At 33.5% G+C, this 26017-nt stretch overlaps 3 protein-coding genes across 5 annotated transcripts; 2 read left to right on the forward strand and 1 right to left on the reverse strand.

Moving 5' to 3' along the window:
* Window positions 1-1471: 1471 nt before the first annotated feature.
* Window positions 1472-5769, forward strand: LOC110624508. Its single transcript, XM_021769707.2, has 5 exons — window positions 1472-2507; window positions 3556-3714; window positions 4768-4857; window positions 5123-5278; window positions 5359-5769. Exons 1-5 carry the CDS (start codon window positions 1869-1871, stop codon window positions 5491-5493), a joined length of 1179 nt encoding a protein of 392 aa, XP_021625399.1. The 5' UTR covers window positions 1472-1868; the 3' UTR covers window positions 5494-5769.
* A 733-nt stretch (window positions 5770-6502) lies between these two features.
* On the reverse strand, window positions 6503-11162 carry LOC110624499 (UDP-N-acetylglucosamine--N-acetylmuramyl-(pentapeptide) pyrophosphoryl-undecaprenol N-acetylglucosamine transferase). 2 transcript variants are annotated; one of them, XM_021769684.2, is made up of 5 exons: window positions 10933-11162; window positions 9988-10845; window positions 9177-9285; window positions 7807-7942; window positions 6503-6911 (listed from the first exon to the last, which is right to left on the reverse strand). In XM_021769684.2, the coding sequence occupies exons 1-5, from the start codon at window positions 11034-11036 to the stop codon at window positions 6790-6792; spliced, it is 1329 nt and encodes a 442-aa protein (XP_021625376.1). In that variant the 5' UTR covers window positions 11037-11162; the 3' UTR covers window positions 6503-6789. The 2 variants fall into 2 exon arrangements, with proteins under 2 accessions (XP_021625376.1, XP_021625386.1); XM_021769694.2 differs by having other exon boundaries at window positions 6503-6908; window positions 10933-11161.
* Window positions 11163-19286: 8124 nt separating this feature from the next.
* On the forward strand, window positions 19287-24908 carry LOC110623278 (lipid phosphate phosphatase 2). Of its 2 annotated transcripts, XM_021768201.2 has the most exons (9): window positions 19287-19382; window positions 19778-20001; window positions 20132-20219; window positions 20555-20664; window positions 20789-20882; window positions 20977-21165; window positions 21290-21349; window positions 21498-21659; window positions 24479-24908. In XM_021768201.2, exons 2-8 carry the CDS (start codon window positions 19786-19788, stop codon window positions 21653-21655), a joined length of 915 nt encoding a protein of 304 aa, XP_021623893.1. In that variant the 5' UTR covers window positions 19287-19382; window positions 19778-19785; the 3' UTR covers window positions 21656-21659; window positions 24479-24908. The 2 variants fall into 2 exon arrangements, with proteins under 2 accessions (XP_021623893.1, XP_021623898.1); XM_021768206.2 differs by lacking the exon at window positions 21290-21349.
* Window positions 24909-26017: the final 1109 nt, after the last annotated feature.

Consider the following 26017-nt stretch of genomic DNA (forward strand, 5'->3'; position numbering starts at 1 on the left):
ATAGTATAATTAACATATGATATAGAGTTTAAATTTATCGAACATTAACATGAACTGTATTTAATTTAAATTAAAAAAAATTAAAAAAAATTTAATAATTTATTTATTTTGCTTTGATTTTTAATTTTAAAAATTTTAATTATTTCAGTTAAATTTGATTTTAATAGAAAAATAAAAAAATTAAATACCGATTAATAATAATAATAATATATTATTTTTAATAATATAAAAAGAATATATTTTAATATATTTTAATTAAATTTTAAAATATTAAAAATAAAATATAAAAAATAATAAATTTATTAAAAATTCAAATTCATCAAACTGAATCAAATTGGATCGAATTAAATTGATTCAGTTTGATTTAATTTCTAATCAAAATCAATTCGATTCGATTTTTATAAATATTAAAATTTTAATTTTTTTATTTTATTCGATTTAATTCAATTTTGAATCAAACCGATTAAATATTCAGTACTAATTATATATAATATTTTCAAAAAATTAAAATTTTGATTATGATTATTTTTAATATTTATTTTTAAATTTTGTACAGTTAAATAGATTTTTTTATCAATATTATTATATATATAATAGTTAAATTTTATTTAAAAAATTTATTATTATTAAATTTACAGCAATATCAATTAAAATATTCTTAAAGTATATTTATTTTTATCTTTATTTTGAAAAATAAATAGTTTAATTTTTATATTTTTTATTTATTTTATTAAACTGAAAAAATTAGGTTTTTCTTTAAATATGGATGGAATACATTTTATTTTGGTCAAAATATATAAGATAAATCGTTAATTTCTAATTTCTACATGACATAATTTAAAGTCTAAAAATTAATTTATTATATAAAATATAATCAATTTCATAAAATATATTTTAAAATGCAACCCAAATACAATTCTCTTTCTTTGTTCTGACCTTGTGACTTCCTGGTGGGACCCTTTCCATTCTCGTCCATCCACATTTCGACTCTCTCTCTTTTTTTTTTTAATTAAATTTTATTTTTTTTTATAATGTAAATTTTTGACGTCATTTCATTTTTTATGGCTGATATTATTTCATTACTATTAAAAAAAATATTTTAAAAAATAATTTTCTCCTCTTTGTTTAACATATTAAAAATTATAGTATGAAAATAAGTAAATTAACTAAAAGAGATTTATATTTATAAAAATATTAAAATTTAAAAAATTATTAATTAATTCCTATCATTTATAAAAATTTATTAATTAGTAAATATTTTAAAATTTTAAAAATATTTTAATGTATTTTTCTAAAATTAATAGATTAATTAATATTTTTTTTTCATATTTTAGGATCAAATTTTAGTTTTTTTTCATAATTAAAACTTCAAAATTCACTTGATAATTTTCTTAAATAATAAATGAAATTCAGCAGAACAGAGAGAAGCCTGCTTTTTTCATGGATAAGTTAGCATCATCAATTATAGCAAATAAAGAAAGCAAAAGCTCTTTAATGGATTCCAGAGTCTTGAGTCTTGTGCTCTTTCTTTGTTAAGCAATTGACCATCTTTCTTTTCTTTTATTTTCTTTTCTCTCCTTTCCTTTCTTTTCCTTTCCAACAAACAACAAAGACAAACACTAGCCCACCTAACTACACCCTCTTTCAAATTAATCTCAAAGGTCCCTTCTTTACTATTTCCATTTTCATTTTAATTTAAAAAATCTCAATAAAGAGACAAACTCATCAATGCTAATCAAAATCTCTTCTTTTTCATCGCATAATAACTAAAAAACAAATCTCTTCCTCATTCCCTATCTCTTTTACTCTCTCTGAAGCTTAATTACTTGTGATTTTCCTTTTCTTTCTGTTTGTTTCTCTGTAAAATCATGCCTGTTTTTGCAGAGAGTTCATCCACTATAGCAGACCAAATCAAGCTAAGAAAACCCAGAAACCAATTCCATCACCATCATCAGCAAGAAGAAAATCCCATTTCTATACAAGAAACAGATCCAAACCCACATATCTCTCGCTCCTCCAAATCCACAATCTCCTCTATTTTCCTTTCCCCTTTCTCCACAAACACCGCTGAGCCCACCACCAAGAAAAAGAGCACCACATTCAGAGGTTTAGGATGCACCGCTGGGGCCGCGCAGCAAGTGTCGGTGCCGGCGATGATACGGTCATCGGCGGAGTGGGAGGGGAAGAGGCTGAAGAAGAAAAATAATCTGCAGCGGCAGAAAAGGAAGAAAGACAATATAAGGATTTGCGGTGAGAGTAACAAACCAAGCTTGCAGGGTCTGGGTGAAGGGAGCAACAGCAATGGAAACAGCGACAACAATGGGAATAGTGGGAGTTTGAATCCTGGGAGTTGTTTGGTTATTCAGGATGTGTGGTGTGGCCCTGGAATTGGGTTTTCTTCGGATGCTGTTGTTGGGTCTGTGGATTGTGTTGTGGGGAGGAGAAATGCGTCTGGGAGAGGGAAGATTGATGGGGACAACAACAAAATCAATCAAAGGGAGAGGGAGGTATACTTTTAATGCTTCTTTCTTTGACACTTCACATCACTTCACTTCATTTTCTTGCTTTCTTGTACGTATAATGCAGCTATGGCCAGGTATAGTATGGATGCTGACAGATTCTCAATTGGAAAACATCTATCTATATAATAAAAGGTTCAATTTGTGTTTGATCTCAGGAGGGTTATTGACTTTCTGCTCGGCAATTGATCTAAGATTTAATGCATTTATTGCTGTTATTCAACAAAATTTATTTTGGGTTTGAACTAAGTTATTTTGAGGGGCAGTTGATCGAGTTAATTGCTTGATTTATTTACTACCAAAATCTATCCTATAATTATGATATTGGGTTGCTTTTTATTTTTGATTTTTCTGCTATTTATTAATGTCTTGTTTGGGATTGCAGGGGCTGGTAAATCCCAATACCAATCTCTTTAGAAAAGTATTAGGGTTTTCTAAACTTTCATCTATTAGATATCAATCCATAGTTTATGAGTGTAATTAGCATCAGTATTAGTGTTATATTTTTGGGTATCATCACCATTGGAGTCCAAGATCCCTTTTGCTTCTATTCTGTTCTTTCCACCTTCCCTGTTTTCTCATTGTTCTATGTAAATTACTTTTTCTTTTGATGGTGGTGGTGGTAGTGTGTGTGTTTTCTTTTTTGAGAGGATGGGGGCTCTGCTATGTGCTATTGTTTTATTAATCTCTGTATGCGTGCACGTATGATCTTACATGGTTAATGACAAAAAAAAAAATTCTATGGGGCTAAAATTGCGGACCCTACCATATCAGCTTAACTGTTAACTTATACGGAGATTGTTGATAAGTACCGCAGGTTTTAGAATTAGAGGACACACTTCTCTCGGGTGTTGATTTTCTTGGCTTCATATTTAGATTGTTTTTTCTTGGATTCACTTCTTGTTTAGGTTTGTTTTTCATGTGCAGAGCTAAGAATTTGATTTTCTTCTGCTTAACTGTTCACTTTGTGCATGTAGTTTTTGTGTTTATGACTTATTTTTGTATGTAGCTTATTGTGTCCTGTGAATCTTGTCAGCGCTCTGCATATTTAGGGAGGCGGGCCACAGTGAATCCTGAAACTCTTCCTTTTCTGGATACGGACCCTGCTTTTGTAGCATCTTACCCTGAATCTGAAGTCTTTGGAAGTAGATATTACCGGCATGTTCGGCATCCTTCTCCTGATGGTTTAGCTGAGGTGTGCCCATTGCTTAAAGTTTTTCTACTCTAATGTCTCTGTGTGTCATGTTATCTTGGCGTGCTTGTGCTTCCACTGGGTGATCAGAGAGCACTGCATTATGAATAGGTGTTGATTATTATGGTGGATAGGCTGATTTTCTCATGGAAATGATTTTTCTTTATTGAAACATCTCTCTCTCTCTCTCTCAAGATATATTAGATAACTAAATTTGATTTTTAATATACAACAACAGCCCTCAACTTAAATTTAATGATTTCTTCTGTACTTCTTGTCATAGGGGAGTGAAGAGGATGGAGAATTGTTACTTTTATCTTTTTTAATCTCCACTGTTATCCTAGTGTCAATTTTTCTCAATTTTCAATTTCTTGTTGGAGAGGGGGAGAGATAGAGATTGTTTCTGGGTTAACAGTTTGAGGGCCAGCTAGCAACCAAGTTGTGAAAACGGAAGTGAATCCTCTATAACCCTGATGTTTGATATTGATCTGCTTAGAAGAAGAAACTATTACGATTTAAAGTGTTCAAAGCTTGTAAGCTGTTTCCTTCTTTCATCTTGCTTTGTCAAATATTGCAACATATAATTCTACCCGGGGGGGGGGGGGGGTGGTTAAAGGGTGATGTTTCAATGGGACATAACGATATCCTAAAGATTGAAACAAGAACTCAAAGATGGGCTAAGAAATGACACTTTGCAGGTATTCCGTAATGACATTGCTGGTTGAATTCTTAGTTTGCATTAGTTTATTTGCCTACATTGTTTAGGATTTTGATCATTCGTAAGCTACAAACCGAGTTGTATCATGACTTGCGGATTAGGACAGGGCAAGTTGAAGTTTTGTTTCAGTTCACTTATTCCTAACTTTGGCCAAAGAAATTAAGATGTCTATGATCTTTTCTAAAAAAATTATTTCTTAAAGGTTTGGTGAATGAGTTATAACTTATAATTAAGAGTCTGTTGGGTGGAAGCTTTCAATCATATGTTTCTTAAATTGCTCTTTGGAATATTTCTTCTTGGAATTTAAGACAATTTAAATCCCCTTTGCTAAATTGCAGATAATGATGCTCCAGAATAGTTTTATGATGGGAGGAAGGTTGGATAGATATAGCGACTGGAGGCTCGATATCGATCACATGTCATATGAGGTAGTTTATATCCCTTTAGTTGCCTTTTATTTCGATTATACTTCCTGGCAATGGTGTGTCGGGCTACTGAGTGCAAATCGGAGGGGTTCGGTTCTTCCGGTGGGCAATTTTGTAAGTAAAATGCTGAAGAGTGGGAGTGGAATTGTATTGTGGGAACCCCTTTTTCAGTCTCTGCTTAAGCTTGTCCACCAGGCTCACTATAGCTATGTTATATCACGCAATGCTGGTAAAATAATTTAGAATTTCTTTGTCTTGGTGCTAACAGCAACTGCTGGAGTTAGGTGAGAGAATTGGTCATGTGAGTACTGGACTGAAAGAAGATGAAATGAGCCAATGTGTCAGGAAAATGAAGCTCTCAATTATCAACGACCTTTCATCACATTTACCCATAATACCGGATAAGAACTGCAGCATTTGTCAGGTAATACTTCCAGCATCATATTTCATCTCTCATTTCTTTAATTATCTCATCATTGCTCTCATTTACACGTCTATATACAGGAGGATTATGAAGCAGATGATGAGCTGGGGAAGCTGGATTGTGGACATGGCTTTCACATGCAATGTATAAAGCAATGGCTTGCACAGAAAAATATTTGCCCGGTTTGCAAGACTGAACCGGTGGCTCGAGGATAAAGCCGGTGTTCTTTCATTATCGTCTTGGATGTAGTTCTTTCAGATTGCTGCTGCTCTTTAGTCCTCTCCTCGTCTCCCAACATGGTGTATAGATTTTACCAGTATACATAATCTGAATTCATTCATTGGTGTGAAGCTTCAAATTTTTGAGTTGAAATGATAGGGGTCCGGACGATTTAGCAGTTCATGCTTATTGAAATTATAGTACTGGAATTTTTATGGAAATGATTTATTTTGATATTCAGTTGAATGGAATATATTCTCAATTCTGTGATCTTTTGTGGGTCAATTTACAGATATTGAAATGATCCAATGCTACACTTACAGAAAAGAAAAGAACTTGAATTTCATGGAGATCTTTACCTTCATCACAGGAACTGAGTCCGATCATGACTGAACAAACAAATTCATCATTCTCAACATCCACAGTGACCACCACTGTCTCACAACTGCCTGAAATTATGAGAAGTCCAATTCAAGAGGAAACCCAGCTTCAAAATCTCAGTGTAATTCTTACTAAACAAACTATAAACATGTTCACCACTAGTGTCAAAGGAGCATTGACGAAGTAGTCGCATGAGTTCAAAGAACAGCTGCAGAGAAACATCAGTTCTTAAAAGTGAAACGCAGAAAAAGACAAGCTGTAGAATTGGAAGCAGAGCGCCTAGGCTTTGATGTGCAATTGTATAAGATCAAGGGTCACATTATGCAAAGGAGCTGGACATGTTTCTTCCTCATAGACCACAGCATTAGATACGAGGAACCACTGATTGTTATAGAATTAATGAAGATATCTTTAATGATATAATCATCGTTGGAGATTCTGAGAACTGGGTATTCATTGTTAAAGGTGACCTTGAAATTTGAGAAGCAGCCACAGAAGAGTGTTGAATGCTAGACAAGTGAAATGGGTAAGCTTATGTTGGGGCCTTTGCCGCAGGTTTTTGGTGCACATGCATGAACATTCACTTCCTTGCACAAAGAAAAACAGGACATATATCCCTACAACTATCATGAACCCTCTCTTCCTTTCAAGCAAATGTTAAAGTTTTGAATGTGAGATCACTTCCTTCAAAACCATCCACCCTAAATCTATAGAAATTACATTCTACCATGATTCTAACCTTAAAAATTTCTAAGAGGATCTTCCATTCTTAGCTTCTGCTGTAAATCTGATTCCTATGAAAAACGCCACAGCTAAGGGTAGAAGATTCTTGTACCATAAGAAAGATTTACAGCAAGTGTGATCTAACCAGCAGAAACAAATTTAATTTCATACACCAAGTAAACTTATTGCTACTTCTTAGTAGATGCCTCAACCAGGGAGAGAATATGCAATGCGATTTCTGCAGAGGCATCTGGCTTTGCAGCTTTTAGAGCCCTTTCTGACATATCTGCCATTACATCCTTGTCTCCTGCTACAGCAACCATATAATTATTTTTCAGTTACAAAATGAAATTATTCAAAGTGTAAATTTACTATAATACATCTAGCATTATAATTGTATGCAAAATATTATTTAAAAAATAAAAATAAAAACTACAAAAAGAAATTGACAATGTGAAGATCCTATTACATAAATTTCCCGAAACATCTGCACTGACCCAAGGAATTTAACTGATTCCAGTACCTTTTCAGTTGGTAACAGTTGGTAAGGAAGTTGTTAGATAAGGATAGGCCACTACCTTATCCTTCATAACATCTAGATATACCTTTAGGATTCATCAAATTCTCATAATTTTGCAGAAAAAGCTTAGCACATTACATGTCTTGCATACAAATTACTAATTTTGTTGGGCTCATGGTCTAAAATGAACTTGGCAAGCTTTTCCAGTTGTAGCCTATTCAAGTTACTTCACAATTTACTGATTTTGTTTCATTTGTATTCGATGGATATGGGCATTCCCAAATATTGATGTTTTGTTGAGATGAAAGGCAAAAATGTACATAACTTCTGGTTGAGGGAAATAAAAGGAGAAAGATTTAGAAAAAAAAAGGTTGATTCAAATAAAATTACTGCTATACTTTCCACTTGCCTATACGCAAAGTAAAAGCAAATTTCATCACCTAACATTGGCTAAAATATCCCAGTTACCATCTTGTTAATACATATGTTCCCTTTTCTTGCTCCTTAAAAAATTATATTTTTCATGCAGCTGAAAAAATTTCCAAAGAGCCATGCATGTATGAGGTTGAGTTCTCATATTTCATGGGCAAAGAAACCATTTGAAGCAAAAATTATTTAAATAGCCACTTTTTCTTTCATTTCTTCCCCTATCGGGCAGAATAAATAAGCAACATGTTTAACTTACCTATAATCTCTTCAATTGTGGCTCCCAAGGTAGTTGAATCTAGCTCATCTTCAGTTATAACCCTCGTACCTGCTACATCTGCCATTAGCGAAGCATTTCTTAGTTGATGTCCTTCCTCTAGATTTGGTGATGGTATCTGCAAAGTAGAGTGATATTATGTCTTCAAGCAATATAACCAACCTAACAGTTGACAATTTGGGCAAAGTAAAAGCTGAATGGATAGCTTGATCATAAAGAAGTGATATGGATTTGAATTTATATGAAGTCAAGCATCAGAGTGCACACAAAAAGAAATACGAAGCCTTAATGCATTTAAGAACATCTCAACATCCATCATGAAAACCAATGTCAATTGGGCTCCTAGTTTCATATTCTGATACAAAAGAGCTCAATTGTTCAAACTTATGCTGGTGGTGGCACTGGCTTGATACTCTTAACAACAAAATCCCACAGTCTACAATTTTAGGATGAAACTTGTTAGAGTCTTACGCATAAAAAATACATGGTTATAATATCTTCAGAGACAAATTAGTACAGATTAACATACGCAATCGCATAACTAACCATATTGTTCTTTCATCCACTCTTTTATGATTGCTGTGAAATATTTATTTGCCTTTGTGATTATGCAACATGGAACTCCTTAACTTACGCGATGCAAATTTTGCTTTAGGGGGGTTTCCAATATCATCAAACCCTTTATTAGCAGTAAACTTATAATTTACATATATATACACATGGATTAATGATTTCTCTGCTTTTGGGATGCTTAAAAAATAAAATATAGAAATTTATCTATCAATAAACTTTGAGTACCAGGGCTGTAATAAAAGATGTATGTTACAAACGTCAACAGAAGATGATTAACCCCTAATTCACATCTTTCTTCAGTTTCTACTTTTTTGAAATGGTCAAATTAATGTCCATGAAGAAAATCCTTGAATTGCTTCCACTAGCAGTGTGGAATTAGTCGTCAAGTTAATAAAAATTAATGAGCAACAAAATTTGCAGGTTACATCAATATACTCTGCAATATAGCCCCAAGTTTGACATGAAGTATTCTCATTCAACTATATACTTTAATGAATGACATAACAATCAAGCTTTGATCACGTAGCACAGTCCTCTATCTCAAGCTTTGTATCAGTATCAAAGCATATGAACTATCAAGTATACTGATTTTTTGAATACAACAACCAAGTATGTGATAAGGCATTTCCAAATGAGAGAAATACCATTCCACTTCATCTAGTTCAGTAGAATACAAATTATCAAAAAGCTGATTCTAATAATTATAAGAAAGAAAATTAAGGCTTATGTCAATGAAGACTCAATCAAGATAGAAAAAGGAAGAATCTTTTCCAATTTACCAGAATAGCAGGTTTCCCAGTAGCTAAGATCTCAGAGCATGTCATTGCACCTGCTCTAGAGACAACAAGGTCAGCAGCAGCATATGCCAAATCCATTGAATGCAGGAACCTGGAATATAGTTTCACAACTACATCAAATTCAAGGAGAACAAAATTGTGTACTTACTAATCTTGGAAAAAGAAAAGGGAAGGGTAATAAAGCCATCTCTTCAAAGCAACAAAGCTACAGTCATTAGTGGGAATTTGCAGTAGCACACAAAAAGAATAGGTGATATAGATCAACTAAGAAAAATCATATTCCAACCCAATGAGATATGTAGGAAACAACTATAGTTGAAAAATTCAATTACAATTACATAATTAGGGTCACAGACATTCTTATAATTTTCACCAAAACAGCTTAAGGGCCAAAATTTGACTATTTTTTTAATTCTCTAGGCTCCTGTCTTGTGAGTTAGATTCATAGAACACATATCAAAAGCCAAATATAATTTCATAATATCTGTTACCGTTGAATTAGCTTGGTAACTAAGTCACACTTTTCTTTCCCATTACAGGAATAAACAAGTTCAACTTTTAGCTCTCATCCAAAGAATAAAAATGAAGAGATAAACACGCCTTCTCCCATGATAAAAGTGGTCTCCCATTACTTAAGAACAATTTCAATCTATCTAACCTGTAACTAAAAAAGATTTCTTTGAATTTTCCCTTTCTTTTCCAGAGGTCATATATACTACATTAATAAGAATCAAAAGCATAAGATCTATCCACCTACAGCAGAACATAAGAGAACTAACAGAAGAGAGCTTACGGTGTCAAAAATAAATGGGGATGGATTCTAACAAGGCTTTCCATTTCATTATAAGACTCAACCCCCGTTTGCCATATAATAAACCAATTCTTATGTTCAAGCAACATTTGACTGTAAAGGTTCAACAAAGCAATATTAACAGTGTTGGCCCCCAAAGACCCTCCAAGCACCAAAATAACCTTAGCCTCTTCCTTCCCACCAGACCTGGGGAAGAATTCCTTCCTAGCCACTGCCTTGGAGACAAATTGCCTCAATGATAATCTTACAGGATTCCCACTCACCAAACACTTATGCTTTCTGGGAAAACACTCAACAGTAGAATTATAAGCCACAAAAACAACCTCAGCCAAAAACGAAAGAACATAGTTGGCAATGCCCGGAACAGAATTCTGTTCTTGGATCACAACCTTGAGTCCTCTAAACAAAGCAGCAAGGCAAGTAGGGAAAGAGACATAGCCCCCAGTGCCAACAACAACATGAGGATTGAAATCTCGAAGAAGCTTGAAGCTATGTATGGTTGATTGAATCAAATGGAAGGGAAGCGAAAGATTTCGAAGGGAAAGTAGTGGGCGATACAATCTTACAGGTGGGATGGAAGAGAAGGGGTATCCAGCAGAAGGGATTGAAGCACTTTCCACGCTATTTGGGGTTCCAATAAAGAGGAATTGGGTGTTGGGATTTGCGATTCTGAGCTCATCAGCTATGGCTACAGCAGGGATTATATGCCCACCAGTCCCACCAGCCGCGAACACAACCCGGAGATTGCTGGTGTCTTGCTGGTGGTTGTTGGCGTTGCTGGTGGCGCTTTGGCTGTCATTTGAATGCTTTATAGATAAGCAGCAGAGGATCTTGCGAGACCTGAAAAAGCAAACAATAACATTAGAGAGAGGACAGAGATACTGAATCACTCTGCGTGTTTGTGCAGAAAGAAAGAGAGAGACTTGCCTTGGTTTGGTGGGGAAGGGGAGAAAAGAAGGGTAGTATGATAAATATGATGAAACTGGGAAAGGAGAGGGGAGGAGGTGGCGGTGGCGGTGGGTGGTGGCCATCGGAGATGGAAGGTAGCATTAGCAAAGGTGGAAAACGTAGAAGAGCTGTTGCTCTCAGTGACTACTCACATTACTAAGAAAAGGGCAAATTTAATGAAATCCAAACGTGGCTTTTGAGTGCAATAAGAAAACAAAGGAAGTAGTGGGCGACTTTTTATTATACTTTGGGAAGGTCCTGATTTTGACTGCTATGATTAAAAAAAAAAAAAAAATCACACTCCACAAAATAGACTTAATTTTCATTTTGGTCCGTTTCGTTTTATAAATCACTTTCTAAAATTAGGGTGACCACAGCCACGATAAATACAGCTGAATAATGATAAATATATCTGAATAATAATAAATACATCTGAATAAATTTGAGAGATTTTAGATCCTATTCTCTCAATTTTCAATTTTTATTTAAAAAAAAATTAGAGATAATTATTTGGTCGGTTCAATTTAAAATTAAATCGAATCGAATAAATTAAAAATCAAAATTATAATACTTATAAAAATCAAACCGAAATGATTTTAATTAAAAATCAAATTTAATTGGACCGATTCAATTCTGATAATCTGAGATCCAGAAAATAGGGGTTTACAAATGGATTTGTAAGCTTAGCCCGAGAAGAGAGTGTTCCTCCCTTTTATCCTTTTCTTTTGTCCGCTAGTGACGCATAACGGTCTTGTTCCTATTGGGCCACCTGCCTCTGTCACACAGATATGGACGTACGAAAGCGTCAGACGTCTGCTCCACGCTAAACGGCCATTTAATCCCTCTTGGGCGCGCGTGTGAACAGATCACGCTGGACGGATGGACCGGTTATCCCTCTCCTACTTGGCCTCAGGACTAGACTAGATGTGGAAGGGTTGAGGCCCACAGGAGGCCCAATCTCGAGGCCGGATGGTCCAGGCCGGCTCACTGAATAGATTTCTCGACCTTTGGTCTGGGACTGTCATCGTGGGCTTGGCCTCATATGAGGGAGATGAAGCCCAACGGTCATCAGTTTATTTTTATTTAATTACACTAAATTTATTTTGATGATTAATTGGAAAAATAAATTGGTAAATTATTATATTTTTATAATTAATTTAATAACTTAAAAGACAATACTCATTTTAATAGATAATTTTATATAAAAAAAATAATTAAGATATTAACTAAATTTTACTTTCTAAAAATTAGAAAGAGCGAATAATTCCCAATCTTACTGCCAAATTTCTAATTTACTTCAATCCTGTTTTTCGGGTAATAGACCTGCAAAACAACAAAAAATACTGAGTAGTTTGATGGACAAAATCTCCAATGCCCAAGTCAATAAAGGATCCAAGATAAATTTAGAGAAAAAATTAGATAATAAGATAGATCACACACCTAAAAATTGCCCGTATATATAGTTTATTAATAGTTTTATCCTAATATGATTCAGAATATGTTATTAAGTTTTCCTTCCCTAACCCTTATTTAGGGTTATAGTCTAAAATGGGCTATAAAATAGCCCGTTCGGATACTTGGATTATGGGTCTCTTTCTATTAGATTTTTGACCTTTATTCTTCTATTGGCCTCTATATCAGTATCATTAGTCCCCTTTCTATTCAACGAATCTTTAGGTTCATTAGTGCCTCTATCATTGCGTTGGTACATTGGGAAAATGAATAGACATTCCCTTACTCTATTTGTCCACTTTCTATACAAAGTGGTGTATGAGTTCATTTGCCCCACACCCCCTCTCAACTTTCTTCTTTCTAGCATTTGTCTCTCCAGAAAGCTTATTTATCCGATCACTGAAATTTGGAGTTTTCGTTGATATTTGGTGGTCTTTTTCAGTTTTTGGCCTCCCCTGTGGGTTTTCGGAGTTTCAGCCTTCTTTGTGGGTTTTTGGGTTCTCGGCCTACTTTGTGGGTTTTACCTCTTGTGGATTTTTAGGTTTTTGACCTCTCTTGTGAGTTTTTGTCCTCCCCTATAAGTTTTTGAGTTTTCAACCTCCTTTGTGGTTTTTCGACTACCTTTGTGTGTTTTCGGCCTTTCTTATGGGTTAAAAAAGGTTTTCAGCTTTTTTGTTCATAGGAAAGGTTTTCGGTCCCTTGCTAAGTTAAAAAGGGTTTTTGACTTTTTATTTGGTAGAAAGGTTTTCGATCCCTTATTGGGTTGAAAAAGATTTTCAACTTTTAACTTGGTAGGAAAGGTTTCTGGTCCCTTGCTAAGTTGAAAAAGGTTTCAACTTTTCATTTGGTAGGAAATATTTCAGGTCTCTTGCTAGTTTGAAAAGGGTTTTCAGCTTTTCATTTAGTAGGAAATATTTTCGGTCCCTTATTGGGTTGAAAAGGGTTTTTGGCTTTTCACTTGGTAGGAAAGGTTTTCGGTCTATTATTGGGTTGAAAAGGGTTTCAGCTTTTCATTTGGTAGGAAAGGTTTTCGATCTGTTGTTGGGTTGAAAGGGTTTCAGCTTTTCATTTGGTAGGAAAGGTTTATGGTCCCTTGCTAGGTTGAAAGGGTTTTCAGCTTTCTCTTAGTAGGAAATGTTTCCGATCCCTTGTTGAGTTTAAAAGACTTTCTCTTGGTCATGGTACCATAGTACTATAGTACTATGCTACCATGATTCCATGCTGCCATGGTATCAGTTGCTGATGAGGGCGCTCATAATGCCTAAGAGGCAATTAGTTTGGCTGGCTTATTTTTTCTTGTATTGGTGACTTGAAGTTGACAAGATCTGGTATTATGCTATCATAGTACCATGATGCTATGGCATTAGTTGCTGATGAGGGTACTCATAACACCTAAAGGTCTATTGGTTGGCTTACTTATTTCCCCACTTCATTAGCCGCTTGACAGTGATGAGATCTGGTACCATGCTGCCATGGTATCAAACTACTATGATATCAATTACTGATGAGAGCGCTCATAATGCCTAAGAGGCAATTAGTTTAGCTGACTTATTTTCTCCTGCATTAGCAACTTGACATTGATAAGATATGGTACCATACTGCCATGGTATCAGTTGCTGATGAGAGCGCTCATAATGCTTAAGGGCGGATTGGTTGACTGACTTATTTCCCCCCTGCATTCACACTTGACGTTGATAAGATCTGGTGTTATCCTGCCATGGTATCAGTTGCTGATGAGGGCGCTCATAATGCCCAAGGAGCAATTGGTTTGGTTGATTTATTCCTCCTACATTGGCGGCTTGATGTTGATAAGATCTGATACTATGTTGCCATGGTATTCGTTGTTTATGAGGGCGCTCATAATGCTTAAGGGGAAATTGGTTGCCTGACATGATGCTCTTATGTTGCCTAAGAGGGCAAGTGGTTGCCTAAAAGCACGCTATTATGTCACCTAAGGGGGGCAATAGTTGCCTGAAAGGGCACTCTTACGTCACCTAGGGGCGCTTTTATGTCACTTAAGGGCACTCTTACATTGCCTAGTTGCCTGAAATGACGCTCTTATGTCGCCTAAGGGAACTCTTATGTTGCCTGAGGGGGCAAGTGGTTGCCTGAGAGGGCGCTCTTGTGTCACCTAAGTAGGCAAATGCTTGTCTGAAAGAGTGCTTTTATATCGCCTAGGGGCGCTCTTATATCACCTAGGAGCACTTTTACATCGCTTAAAGGTGCTTTTACGTTGCGTAATAGGGTAAGTGGTTACCTGAGAGGATGCTCTTATGTCGCCTAAGAGTGGTCTTATGTCGCCTAAATGGGAAAGTGATTGCTTAAATGGGTGCTCTTATGTTGCCTAGTGCCAAAATAGATGGTAGGAAAGTTTGGTGCTACTGATTGAATTTCTTGATATTGGCGATATTCTATGATCTTAGAATAGCTTTTTCACTCAAGTCTACCAGTATCCATCACCTGGTACGCCCCTTCCTCTATCTCCTAGCACCTCCCTTCCATCCTGAAATCTCTTCTTATCTTTTTTCTCCGCCTTCTGGGCTTGCCTTTCGTTGTCTCGGTGAATATATTTTTAGACCCTCTTCATCAACTGATGGTAGTCTCTACGGGTTTTTGATTAAGGATTCCACAAACCTTGTGTTGTAGCAACATTTTTTTATTGCTTCACATGTCGTGCTTCCATATTGAATCTGTCTACATAGCTTCTTAGTACTTATACTCCTTTTGCTTTACCTTCTGAAGGTAAGAAGATAACTTTTTGGGAGGGATACATTTGATGAATCTCTATTTAAAGGCATAAACTAATTCCTTGAAGTTATGAATGGAGTTAGCTAGAAGGTGTTGGTATCACTTTTGCACCAATCCAGTGAGAGTGGAAGGAAAGACCTTGCACAAGACCATATCATTGATATTCTGGAGGAGTATGGCTGTACGAAAGTTAGTCAGGTGGTTACGTGGATTGGTCTTTCTATCGTACTTGTCCAAAGACGGTAGCTTGAATTTGTCTAGTAAAGACTCGGCTAGTATCTCAGTAGAAAGGGGAGAAACATCTCCAATTCTAAAGTCATTGTCCAACTGCTCCTTTTGGATTCTCTTTACAGCCTTCATCAATCTCGCCTCTAGATGCCCGCCTTCTTGGTTTCTAATTTTCATTCCAACAATTTCACGACTCTCCACCGTCCTTTTCCATATATCATCCTTATTCTTCCTAACACGGACATTATGGGTCCCTTGCAGGATGCCATCTCCTTCTTATTTTTTCAAGAGTTTCTTCAAGTTCTCAATTTATTCAAAAGTTGTTCTCGCGTCAAAGATTCATCTCCAGTATACTCTTCCATAGTTATGAAGTTCCCCCTGTTGCCTTGATGGTACCACTGTTATCCATTGTCGCGATTCGAGGTGAGGAGATCAGGAATCACCTAGGAAAAGAACCGATACAAACAATCACGAAATTTATATTCCTATGAGAAACTTTTTCGTTTTCCACAAATAGCACTAATGATGATGCTTTGGTCCTTCCTTCGGGTAATGGATATGCAAAACAATAAGAAATACCAAGTGGTTTGGTGGATAAAACCTTGGCGAATTTAGGAAAAAGATCAGATAATAAGATAGATCAAATACCTGAAAGTTGCTCGTTTATATAGATTATCGATAGTCTTATCCTAGTAAGATATAATCTATTATTGAGTCTTGGTAGGATAAGGATTCCTTCCTTAACCCTTATTTAGGGTTATGGTCTGAAACGGATTATAGAATAGCCCGTTTGGGTTCTTGGATCATGGGTCTCTTTTTATTGGGCATTTTGAGTTTTATTTTTCTAATACTCTCTATATCATTATCATATACTATTACATTTATTAATAATTTTAAATTTAATAAAATACTGACCACCTCCATCAAAAGTTGACCACAACTATTAGAGGTGTAAATGAACCGAGTTTTGAAGAGTTCAATATTGATTCGTTAAAAATTTTTTCGAGCTCGAGTCGAATTCGAGTTTTACTCATTTCAAACTCGAGCCGAGTATTAATAAGCTCAAGTTTGGCTGGTTTAGCAAACGAGTTTAGACGAGTCAAGTTTCTATCAAACTTAGTCTCAAATAGTTCATGAACAATTCAATTTATTTATATGTATAATCAGTTTTAATTTAAAACTAATACGTTTAAAATTAAATAATTTTAGTAAAATAAGTATATATACAAATTATCTCGTAAACTTGTAAATAATGAGTTCTTAAATCTTAATGATCTGAATACCTGCAAGTTTTATGAGTATAATTAAATTATATAGAGTTGAATTTTAGAAAATTTAGATTTGACTTATGAAAATATATAGAATTTGAGTTTATTTCTTTTATGATATTAATATCAGCTTGTTTAAGGAGACTTGTGTCTCAAGTCTATTCGCGAGCCTACTCATGAATTCGAAAACGAGCCGAGCTTACGAGACTTTAACAAGATGAATACTATATAGCTCAAACTTGACTCGTTTATCAAACGAACCTAAAAATTAAGCTTAAGTTTAGCTCGTTTAGAAATTTACTCGAATTCAGTCGAGGTTTTATCGAACTGAATTTCGAGTAGTTCACGAATAATTTAGTTCATTTACACTCCCTAACAACTAAGAGTTTAAATTCCAACTCTCAAATATACACAAAAGTAGATCTTTAAAAACCCCACATCTCATGCTCTGAATTTGCATAATAAATATAAAAAAATTAATTATTTGATTTTTATAATATCACAAAATTCACTAATTAATCTTTTTATTTTAAAAAATTATATTAAAAAAATCTACTAATTAGTTATCCATTTTAAAAAATCTATCAAGCATGGAGAGTAGAGGAATTAGTCACCTTTTTAACAAAACCAAAGTGGCTATCCCTGTCCTGAAGGGAAAGGAGAAAGGAGCCAGAAATTTTTAAAAGTATAATTGTATTATTGTTCTACACAGATTTATAAGTTTATATAATTAATGTATAATTTTTTTTAAAAAAATTATTATTTAATTTATGTATTTTAATAAAATTAACTATTTAGTCTTTTTTTTACAACAAAAATATTAAATAATCTCAATTTTTTTAAATTATTAACGGTTCCATTCATTTTATTAATTATTATAACTAAATAGTTGTTATTCTGAAATTACAGTTATATTTTTAAAAATATTTTACACATATTAAGACGAAATATTATATAGTTAAAAAATATGAACATTATTTCTTTAAAAAATAATTTTTTAACAGTATTAATTCAATTTAAAATAAATTAGTTGTATTATTGATTATTTATAAATAAAAAATAAAAAAACTCAGTCATTACTGATTATATAATAATTTTTTTGTTTATACTTTAAATTTTTATAAAATTATAAAATTATATTTTCATTTTATTAAGAATAATTTGTTATTTTTATAAAAGTTTAAAATATAATAAAAACTACATTTTGATAAATAAAATTATTACAAAACTTATTTATATTTAATTATTATATAATTTTTATAAAATTTAAGTGTTTAATAAATTATAATTTAATTTAAGTATCCAATAAATTACATGGGGATGAACATGTAAGAAAAAATAATTTATTGTGTGTATAATAAACAAATAAAATTATTATTTTATCAGAATAAATAACAAAATATGTAATTTATTATAATGGATTTTAATGAATTCTTTAATAATTGAACTATTCAAAATTGGAATTTGAAAATAAAAGGTTTGAGAAATTATTTTGATAATCTATTATTTTTTCAAAAAATAAAAGTCTTAAAACAATTTTTTTTTTCAAAAATTACATGTAAATTTAAATGCATTTGATAATTTATTACTAATTTATAATTTATAATATATAAAAAAGAGATTTATAATTTAGTCTCTAAATATTTTTATTATTAATAAGTCAGTTCTTACATTTTCAGAAATTTATTAAAACGTTCTTTTTTTTTTCTATTAACGAAATAGTCATTCAGTCTATTTCTACCGTTAAAAATGTAGCAAAAAACCAAATTATTCTCCCTCTCCTCCTCCTTCTCCTTCTTCTTCGATTCTTCTGCTTCTTCGATTCTTCTTCTTCTGTCTTTTTTTTTTTCTTCTTTAAGGAGGAGAAAAAGGAGGCGACTATTCTTTTTCCTCTTCTTTATTATCATCATCTTTTTCTCCTTTTTTTTCTTTCTTTTCTTCTTCTTTGATAGAAGGAGGAGGAGAGACTATTTTATTGACGGAAAAAAAGATAAGAACGATTTAATAGATCTAAAAAAAGATAAAAACATTTTAATAGATCTGAAAAAAATAAAGAGTTTTTAATAAATTTCTAAAAATGTAAGAACTGACTTATTAATAATGGCAATATCTAGAAATTAAATAAGGGTTTTATTTGAGAGTAAAATTGGATTTTAAAATTTTTTTCTTTCATTTCTCATTTATTTTTAACGAAAAAGAGAATAGGAAGACTATTTTATTGACGGAAAGAAAAAATAAAAACGTTTTAATAAATTTTTAAAAATGTAGAAACTACTGATTTATTAATAATAATAATATCTAAAGATTAAATAGTAAATCTTCCTATATAAAATTAGCATTACTAAATATTTTACAGAATTTCTATAATAAATCAAATATAAACAAAAATTTACCATTCTATTTTTATTTTAACACTGATTTTGATTCTAACGTATAATTCACAAAATCATTTATATTTTCATTTTAAAATCAAGAATTTCATAAAAAGATTAATTTATTTTTTTATTTAAAATTTTTTATTTCAAAATTAAATAAAATTTATAAGCAATTTATTTAAATTTTTTTCTTAAAAAAGTATTTTAAATTTCAGAAAGCTATAAAAATGCAACGTGGTAATGGAAGAGCTATTTTGTTCCATAGGCATATAACATTTTTGTCACCCACATGCATCCACAATCTCTAATACTCTTCCCTATCAATTCGCCATTGCAGAGATTTTCTTCACCTCAAAAGGTCTGTTTTCTTCTTCTTCTCCATCTTATTTGATCTCTCATCTCACCAGAGATTTCTCTTGTAAAATTAATGTTTCTATTTTAGTTTACATCTTTCTATCCAAATTAGTTTTTAACCCTCATCAATGTAGATCCTGCATGATAAGCTTTTTGATTTTCTTCATTGATAACTTTTTGTTCATGTCGTATGATGCCTCTGATCCCAATAACTTTACGTTCCTTGTCGAATTTATGAATGAAATCTGAAAAATGTAAGGATTCTTGAAATTGGGTTTTGTAAGGATCCTCCTGTCTCAATATTGTCAATAAGAACGTAAAAAATCTATTGTACCCATTTGAAATTGAAGCTTAATCTACAGGCTAATTGGGTGAATTTCTTTGTTTTTCCTTGTGCAGTTGGGGAAATGGCAGACGTCTGGTTGGGATCTCATACTTTAAGATCTCATGGAGCAAAGGTGGCAAGAATACACCTGCATGATTGGCTAATTCTGATACTTCTTGTGATCATTGATGGCCTTTTGAACCTTATTGAACCTTTTCACCGATTTGTCGGGCAAGGGATGATGACAGATTTAAGTTACCCATTTAAACCCAACACTGTACCTGTGTGGGCCGTTCCAGTATGTATCCTGAATTATTAATTATATTTGTTTAAATTTACAATCCTTTGATTAGTATTTTTGTCAGTTTTGAAACTAATTTTGTGTTAAAGAAAATTGGTTGTTGTGATCTTCTGTTTCTTGTTCACAGATTCTTGCTGGAGTTTTGCCAGTTGCTATCTTTTCTGTGTACTATTATTATAGAAAGGATGTCTATGACTTGCATCATGCCATACTGGGTATTTCTCATATACTTTTTCTTTAGGGCATTGGAAATTTTGTATTTGTTCTTCTTGCACTATGAGGCGGATACCTAATTAACAATTTATTACATACAACCGTTATATGTACAACAGAGATTCTGATCGCTAATTGTAAAGAGACTCATATGAAAAACCCATTATAATCAATTGTTTTAATAAAACCGTTGTACATATACAATCGTATTTTGCAATTTCTTTGATTATTGGTCTATTATAATTCGATGACATTTTCCTCTTTATACTCAGTTCTGGTGAAATAAAATTTAGATGCTAATAGCTCATTGTATCATTACATTGTTGTGCAAGATCAGGGCTACTGTTTTCTCTTCTTGCTACTGGAGTTATAACGGATGCTATCAAAGATGCTGTTGGCCGGCCACGGCCAAACTTCTTTTGGAGGTGTTTTCCTGATGGAAAAGCGGTACATCAATCTCCATTTTCATTTTCTTTTATCATCAGAAAAGTGAAATAATTTTTTCTAAATAAATCCTTCACCTTAAAGCTAGCTCCATAGCCTAACTGTTTTTTGTTTGCATTCTCTCCAGGCATTTGATCCGGTTACCTATGATGTTATTTGTCATGGAGATGCCCACATTATAAAGGAAGGATACAAAAGCTTTCCTAGTGGGCATTCTTCATGTAAATGGAGCATATGTTTACACAGATATTTCTCCAATCATATATAATTTAATTAGTCCTTATCCAAATCTAATAATTTCCATTTGCAATGCAGGGTCCTTTGCAGGTCTCACTTTCCTTGCCTGGTACATGTCAGGGAAACTCAGGGTGTTCGATCGCAGGGGGCACGTAGCTAAACTCTGTATTGTACTTATTCCAGTGCTAATTGCTATTCTTGTCGGCATTTCTCGTGTGGATGATTACTGGCACCATTGGACTGATGTCTTTGCTGGAGCACTTATAGGTTTCCTAATTCTGAAATTTTAATCATATGATCAGATTTCTAAATTCTTGTGGAACTATTGAAAGCCCACTTGTTTGAAAAATGCCATTTAATTTCTTTGGATACCCCTTTTCTTTTAATTCAGGAACAATTGTAGCTGCATTTTGTTATTTACAATTTTTCCCTTACCCATATGAGACTGAAGGTATGCTAATAATACCCAGATAATACTATCTTCTTCGACTGTTTTCATTTTCGAGTACATTATATAGGTCTGAACAACACAGCTATTTTGTTTAGATATTGTTTTATGTCATTTTGATGTATTTTCATTTCCTATTTTGACATTGTAGGTTGGGCACCTCATGCTTTTTTCGAAATGTTGGCAGAGAGGACTAGAGTTCAGTCCTCAGGTAGGACTAATTCAATTCGTATGGGAGAGATGACAGATATTGAAACTGCATTCATGGCTGGCGATCCTGAGAGAGTGTGTAATCCAGAACAACGTTGACAAGGTACAAGTCCATGCACAAGATAAAAACTAGTGAGGTTAATTAGAAATAAAGTAAAAAAAAAAAAATAAAGAAGTTTATATAAGTCTGTACAATTTCTTCTCATCTTTATTTTCGTCGATACAAAACCTCATACATAATATAAAGAACATGTTTTGAACCATTATATCAAATACTTATAACGAGATTTGTGCATAGTTAATTAAAGTATATATGAGGAGAGTACAAAACTTTCGTATATTGTAACGACCCGAAAATCGGACCGCTACCGGCGCTAGGATCCAGATCGGCTTAAGGCCGTCGGGACCTGTAGCAAGTCTGACATGAAACCTGTAAACCTGTATAATCCCATCCATGATCAACAACATGCATAAAAATTAAAACTTTTCTTTCCATCTACATCAACCCAACTCAACCTGTGCATGCACTGTACATAACATAAATCATAAACATTGATCCCTCTGTGGGATCTCATCAGTGCCCCCAATGGGTGACATAACATATGTTGAGTTGGTTTACATAAACATCATAAAAATCTCTAAGATCATGTATTAAAAGGGATAACAACAATCTATGGTCAAGCACACTTCTAACATTCATAAACATCATCTCATTACATAACTATACTGATTAAGACTTTACATTACAATTTGATCATGTCCATTGCTAGCTATTACATAAACAAAACTTCATTACTCTATTCGGACTCCTGCTCTATCCTGTACCTTCAAGCCTGGGGGTAAAGGGAGAGGGGTGAGCTAAAAGCCCAGTGAGCAGAACTATAAAACATATTAACACTATGCTCCAATGAGATGCATCATAACACAGACAATTCACATAAGGGTTGGGTGAACTTGTCACCAATTAGTCCAAGCTAACTCTGTGCCAGGCCGTAGCATGGGGTCCTGGTCTTCCTGTCATAACATACATTACTTACCATTACCCCAGGGCCTCCTCTGGGCTCCTGGTCTTCGAGTCCCATAACCGTGCCAGGCCGTAGAATGGGGTCCTGGTCTTCCTGTCATGGACTAATTGGGTCATCCAATATTTACCCACATCAACAACAATCGATGCAATGCGGCATATTCGTGAAAACTAATGCAATCACCCTATTGCATAATCATGATGCATGAAACATGATAAAACATTTAATTTCTCAATTTAAGAGATTAAGTTTAGTTCCACTCACCTCTGGCTGACTTTGACAACACCGAAGCAGCTGAACTCACTGCTGGGGTCCTCGGTTCCTCGGGTCCGAACCTACACAGGTGGACTCAAATGAGGGACCAAACATACTAGAACATATCTCTAAACTACTCCCCAAAACCCCCTAAAACATCGTGAAACAACCATAGAAAAACATGCAAAGGAGGCCTGGACAGGGCACTTTCGGCGGCAGGTTCAGCGGCCGAAAGTCCCTCCAAAGCCGAAAGTCAGGCAGGTTCGGCGGCACCTTCGGCGGCCGAAACTCCCAGACAGAGACGAAACTCATGCATGTTCGGCGGCACTTTCGGCGGCCGAAACTGCCAGACAGAGACGAAAGTCTCCTTTCGGGGGCAAGCTTCGGCAGCCGAAAGGCTGCCTCCTCAGCCATGTTCGGCGGCCGAAAGTCCTTCGGCTGCCGAACCTGGTTTCTGCCAAAGGGCAGAAACTTGGCTCCCTTTGCACATTTCGCCTCCAAACCTTCTAAACATGCATCAAACCTATTCTACAACACACATACACAAGCATACATGTTCCTAGGGGCCTCAAACCATCATAATCCCCATCTACAACACATCAAGCATCCACATTGCTCAAGAACATACATTTATACCCATAAACATAACCATAACCTAAACATGCATTCTACCCCCATAGATCTACTTAAAACTTACTTTAAACATGCAATGAGCTTAAGATCGGCTCTTACCTCTTGAAGATCGAGAGAGAGACGACCTAAAACTCGGAGGTGGGAGAGAGTGGGTTCTTGAACCTCCAAGCTCCAAAACTTTGCTCAAAAGCTCAAATCTTCAAAACAAAGTTAAAACAAATGAAAATCTTGAAAGATCTAGAGGAAAACATCAAAGATTGGTGAGGGACGGCGGAGAGCTCACCTTGGCCGAAAATGGGGAAAAAGCTCGCCCGTTTTCGGCTAAGGGACCATTTTATAGTGGCTGGCCAGACCACGTTCGGGGGCCGAATGTGCCTCCGCATGCATGTCATGTTCGGCTGCCGAACCTGGACTTCCCTCACTTATGCATTCGGGGGCCTAAAGCACACCCGCAACGCATGCATGTTCGGTGGCCGAACTTGAGGTTCGGCGGCCGAACCTGAGTTTTCCTCCAATACTATTTTCATGCAAAAACTCATTTTCTTTCATGCTTAAAACATAAAACACATTAAAACATTTTTTAAAAACATAGTTTTACCCTACTAGAGACTTCCGACATCCGAGATTCTACCGGACGGTAGGAATTCCGATACCGGAGTCTAGCCGGGTATTACATATATGAGGTTGAGAATAAAAAAAAAAAAAAAGAAATCTTTAAAGAATCATGTTAATGCTGTGAACAGAGAAGATTGAAGACTATAGCAGAAAAGAAAGAAAAAGAAAATAGCAGTTGGTTAGGTGTTACTTGTTACCAACAAATTAAGGCATGATACATTAAATCGTACACTGTGTTTGCTGACTTTTGGGGGCTCTAATTAAAGCCAACATGGGGGATCCACTTCTGCTTTTTAACCTAACTTTTTCCTTTACAAGAAAACTCCATTTCCATGTTCATTTGCTTGTCAAATTTCGTTGAAACAACATTAACCCTTTTTTCTTTACCCTTTAGGAATATAAAATTTGCAGGTGCATAATCATTTTTGGTTATGAGAAGATGATTAGCAGCAGTGCATTTTGCATTAACATAGAGAGATATAGGAGAAGGAAAAGATATCAGAGGTTGAAACATAAGAAAACTTGCAGGAGATGGAAGATCAAGGTGAAACTGAGAGTTCAGCCGAAAGTCTCTTCTGCTATGAAGCTATTGAAAGGATGTAGAGATTCTTATGTTAGGATGATGCTTTGTTTTGCAGGACATTTAGCTCAATTCAACACTGGTAATGTCTTCTTGTTTAAGAGGATTCCAAAGCCTTCTTTTTCATTCTAATATAAAAATATAATATATATATATATATATGTGTGTGTATTTTTTTCAAGACCAGTTTGTAACTTGAGGAGGCTCCTCCTCATTAATGGTTCAACTGAATTAGTTTCTCTTTCTTTTTCCCTTTGCTTTCTCATCAAACAAACACATAAACATAAGAAGAGAAATTATACAAAATGGAAAATACTGTGATTATCAATGAGATTTCGCTCAATGATAATCATTATTTGCTATAATATTGTAGTTTAGATCTCAACTAGATCCAACTTTAAAAAATAATAAATAAAAAAAATAATGTCTTATAAAAATCAAAATCGAATCAATTAATTTAGAAATTTGATTTGATTTTTTTATTATTTTGGTTCGAGGCAAATAATGAAAATATTATTAAATAATTTAAAATTAAACTTAGTATGTACAAAGAAATCCTAATTGTTAAAAAAAAAAACCCAACTATATATAATTTTTTGGGAGTTTTTCTCAATTTTAAAGGATAATTTTCAATTTTAATTATTTCAATAAAATCACTAACTTTATTTTTATTTTAATAAAAATCATTATCACTCTAACATGTTTAGAAGTTGACAACCAATTTATCCATTATTTCTTCCTTTTTAGCCTACTTTATTTTTAATTAATTGATAATTATTTATTAATAGTATTAATATATTTTTAATAAATTTATTATTAAATTCTATAATCAATATGATATATTTACTATTTAATTTTGAATTTCAATTTTCTTTTACAATATTAGAGTTTAAATATTATAATTAGCTAAAAATAAAGATCTAGCTAATTATTAACCTATTTATTAGAATTTTTTAGATAATTAACTAGATAATAATAAAAATATATATTATTTTAATTAAAATAATTATTTTGGATATTCCATCTAGCACTCTCATTTTTATGCTCAGACATTAAAAATTAATTTTTAATAAAAATTGTTTTATTTTAAATAAAATTTCAATTTAATATATTTATTAATAATTTAGTTACTATTTTATATTTATTTTTATTCTTTTCATTGTTATTATTTTAGATTTTATTAAATTAATTAGTGAAAATTAAATTTAAATAAGAATTAATTTTAAGATTTCAACTTATTTTTTCCTAATGTTAAAAGACTTACTTTTAATAAAAAATTTAAATATCTCAAAACTAAAATATGAAACATTTTAATAATTTATTAATAAAGTAGTTTGATATTGCTATATTTAA

This window comes from Manihot esculenta, chromosome 1 (genome assembly GCF_001659605.2).
Source record: "Manihot esculenta cultivar AM560-2 chromosome 1, M.esculenta_v8, whole genome shotgun sequence".
NCBI classification, from domain to species: domain Eukaryota; kingdom Viridiplantae; phylum Streptophyta; class Magnoliopsida; order Malpighiales; family Euphorbiaceae; genus Manihot; species Manihot esculenta.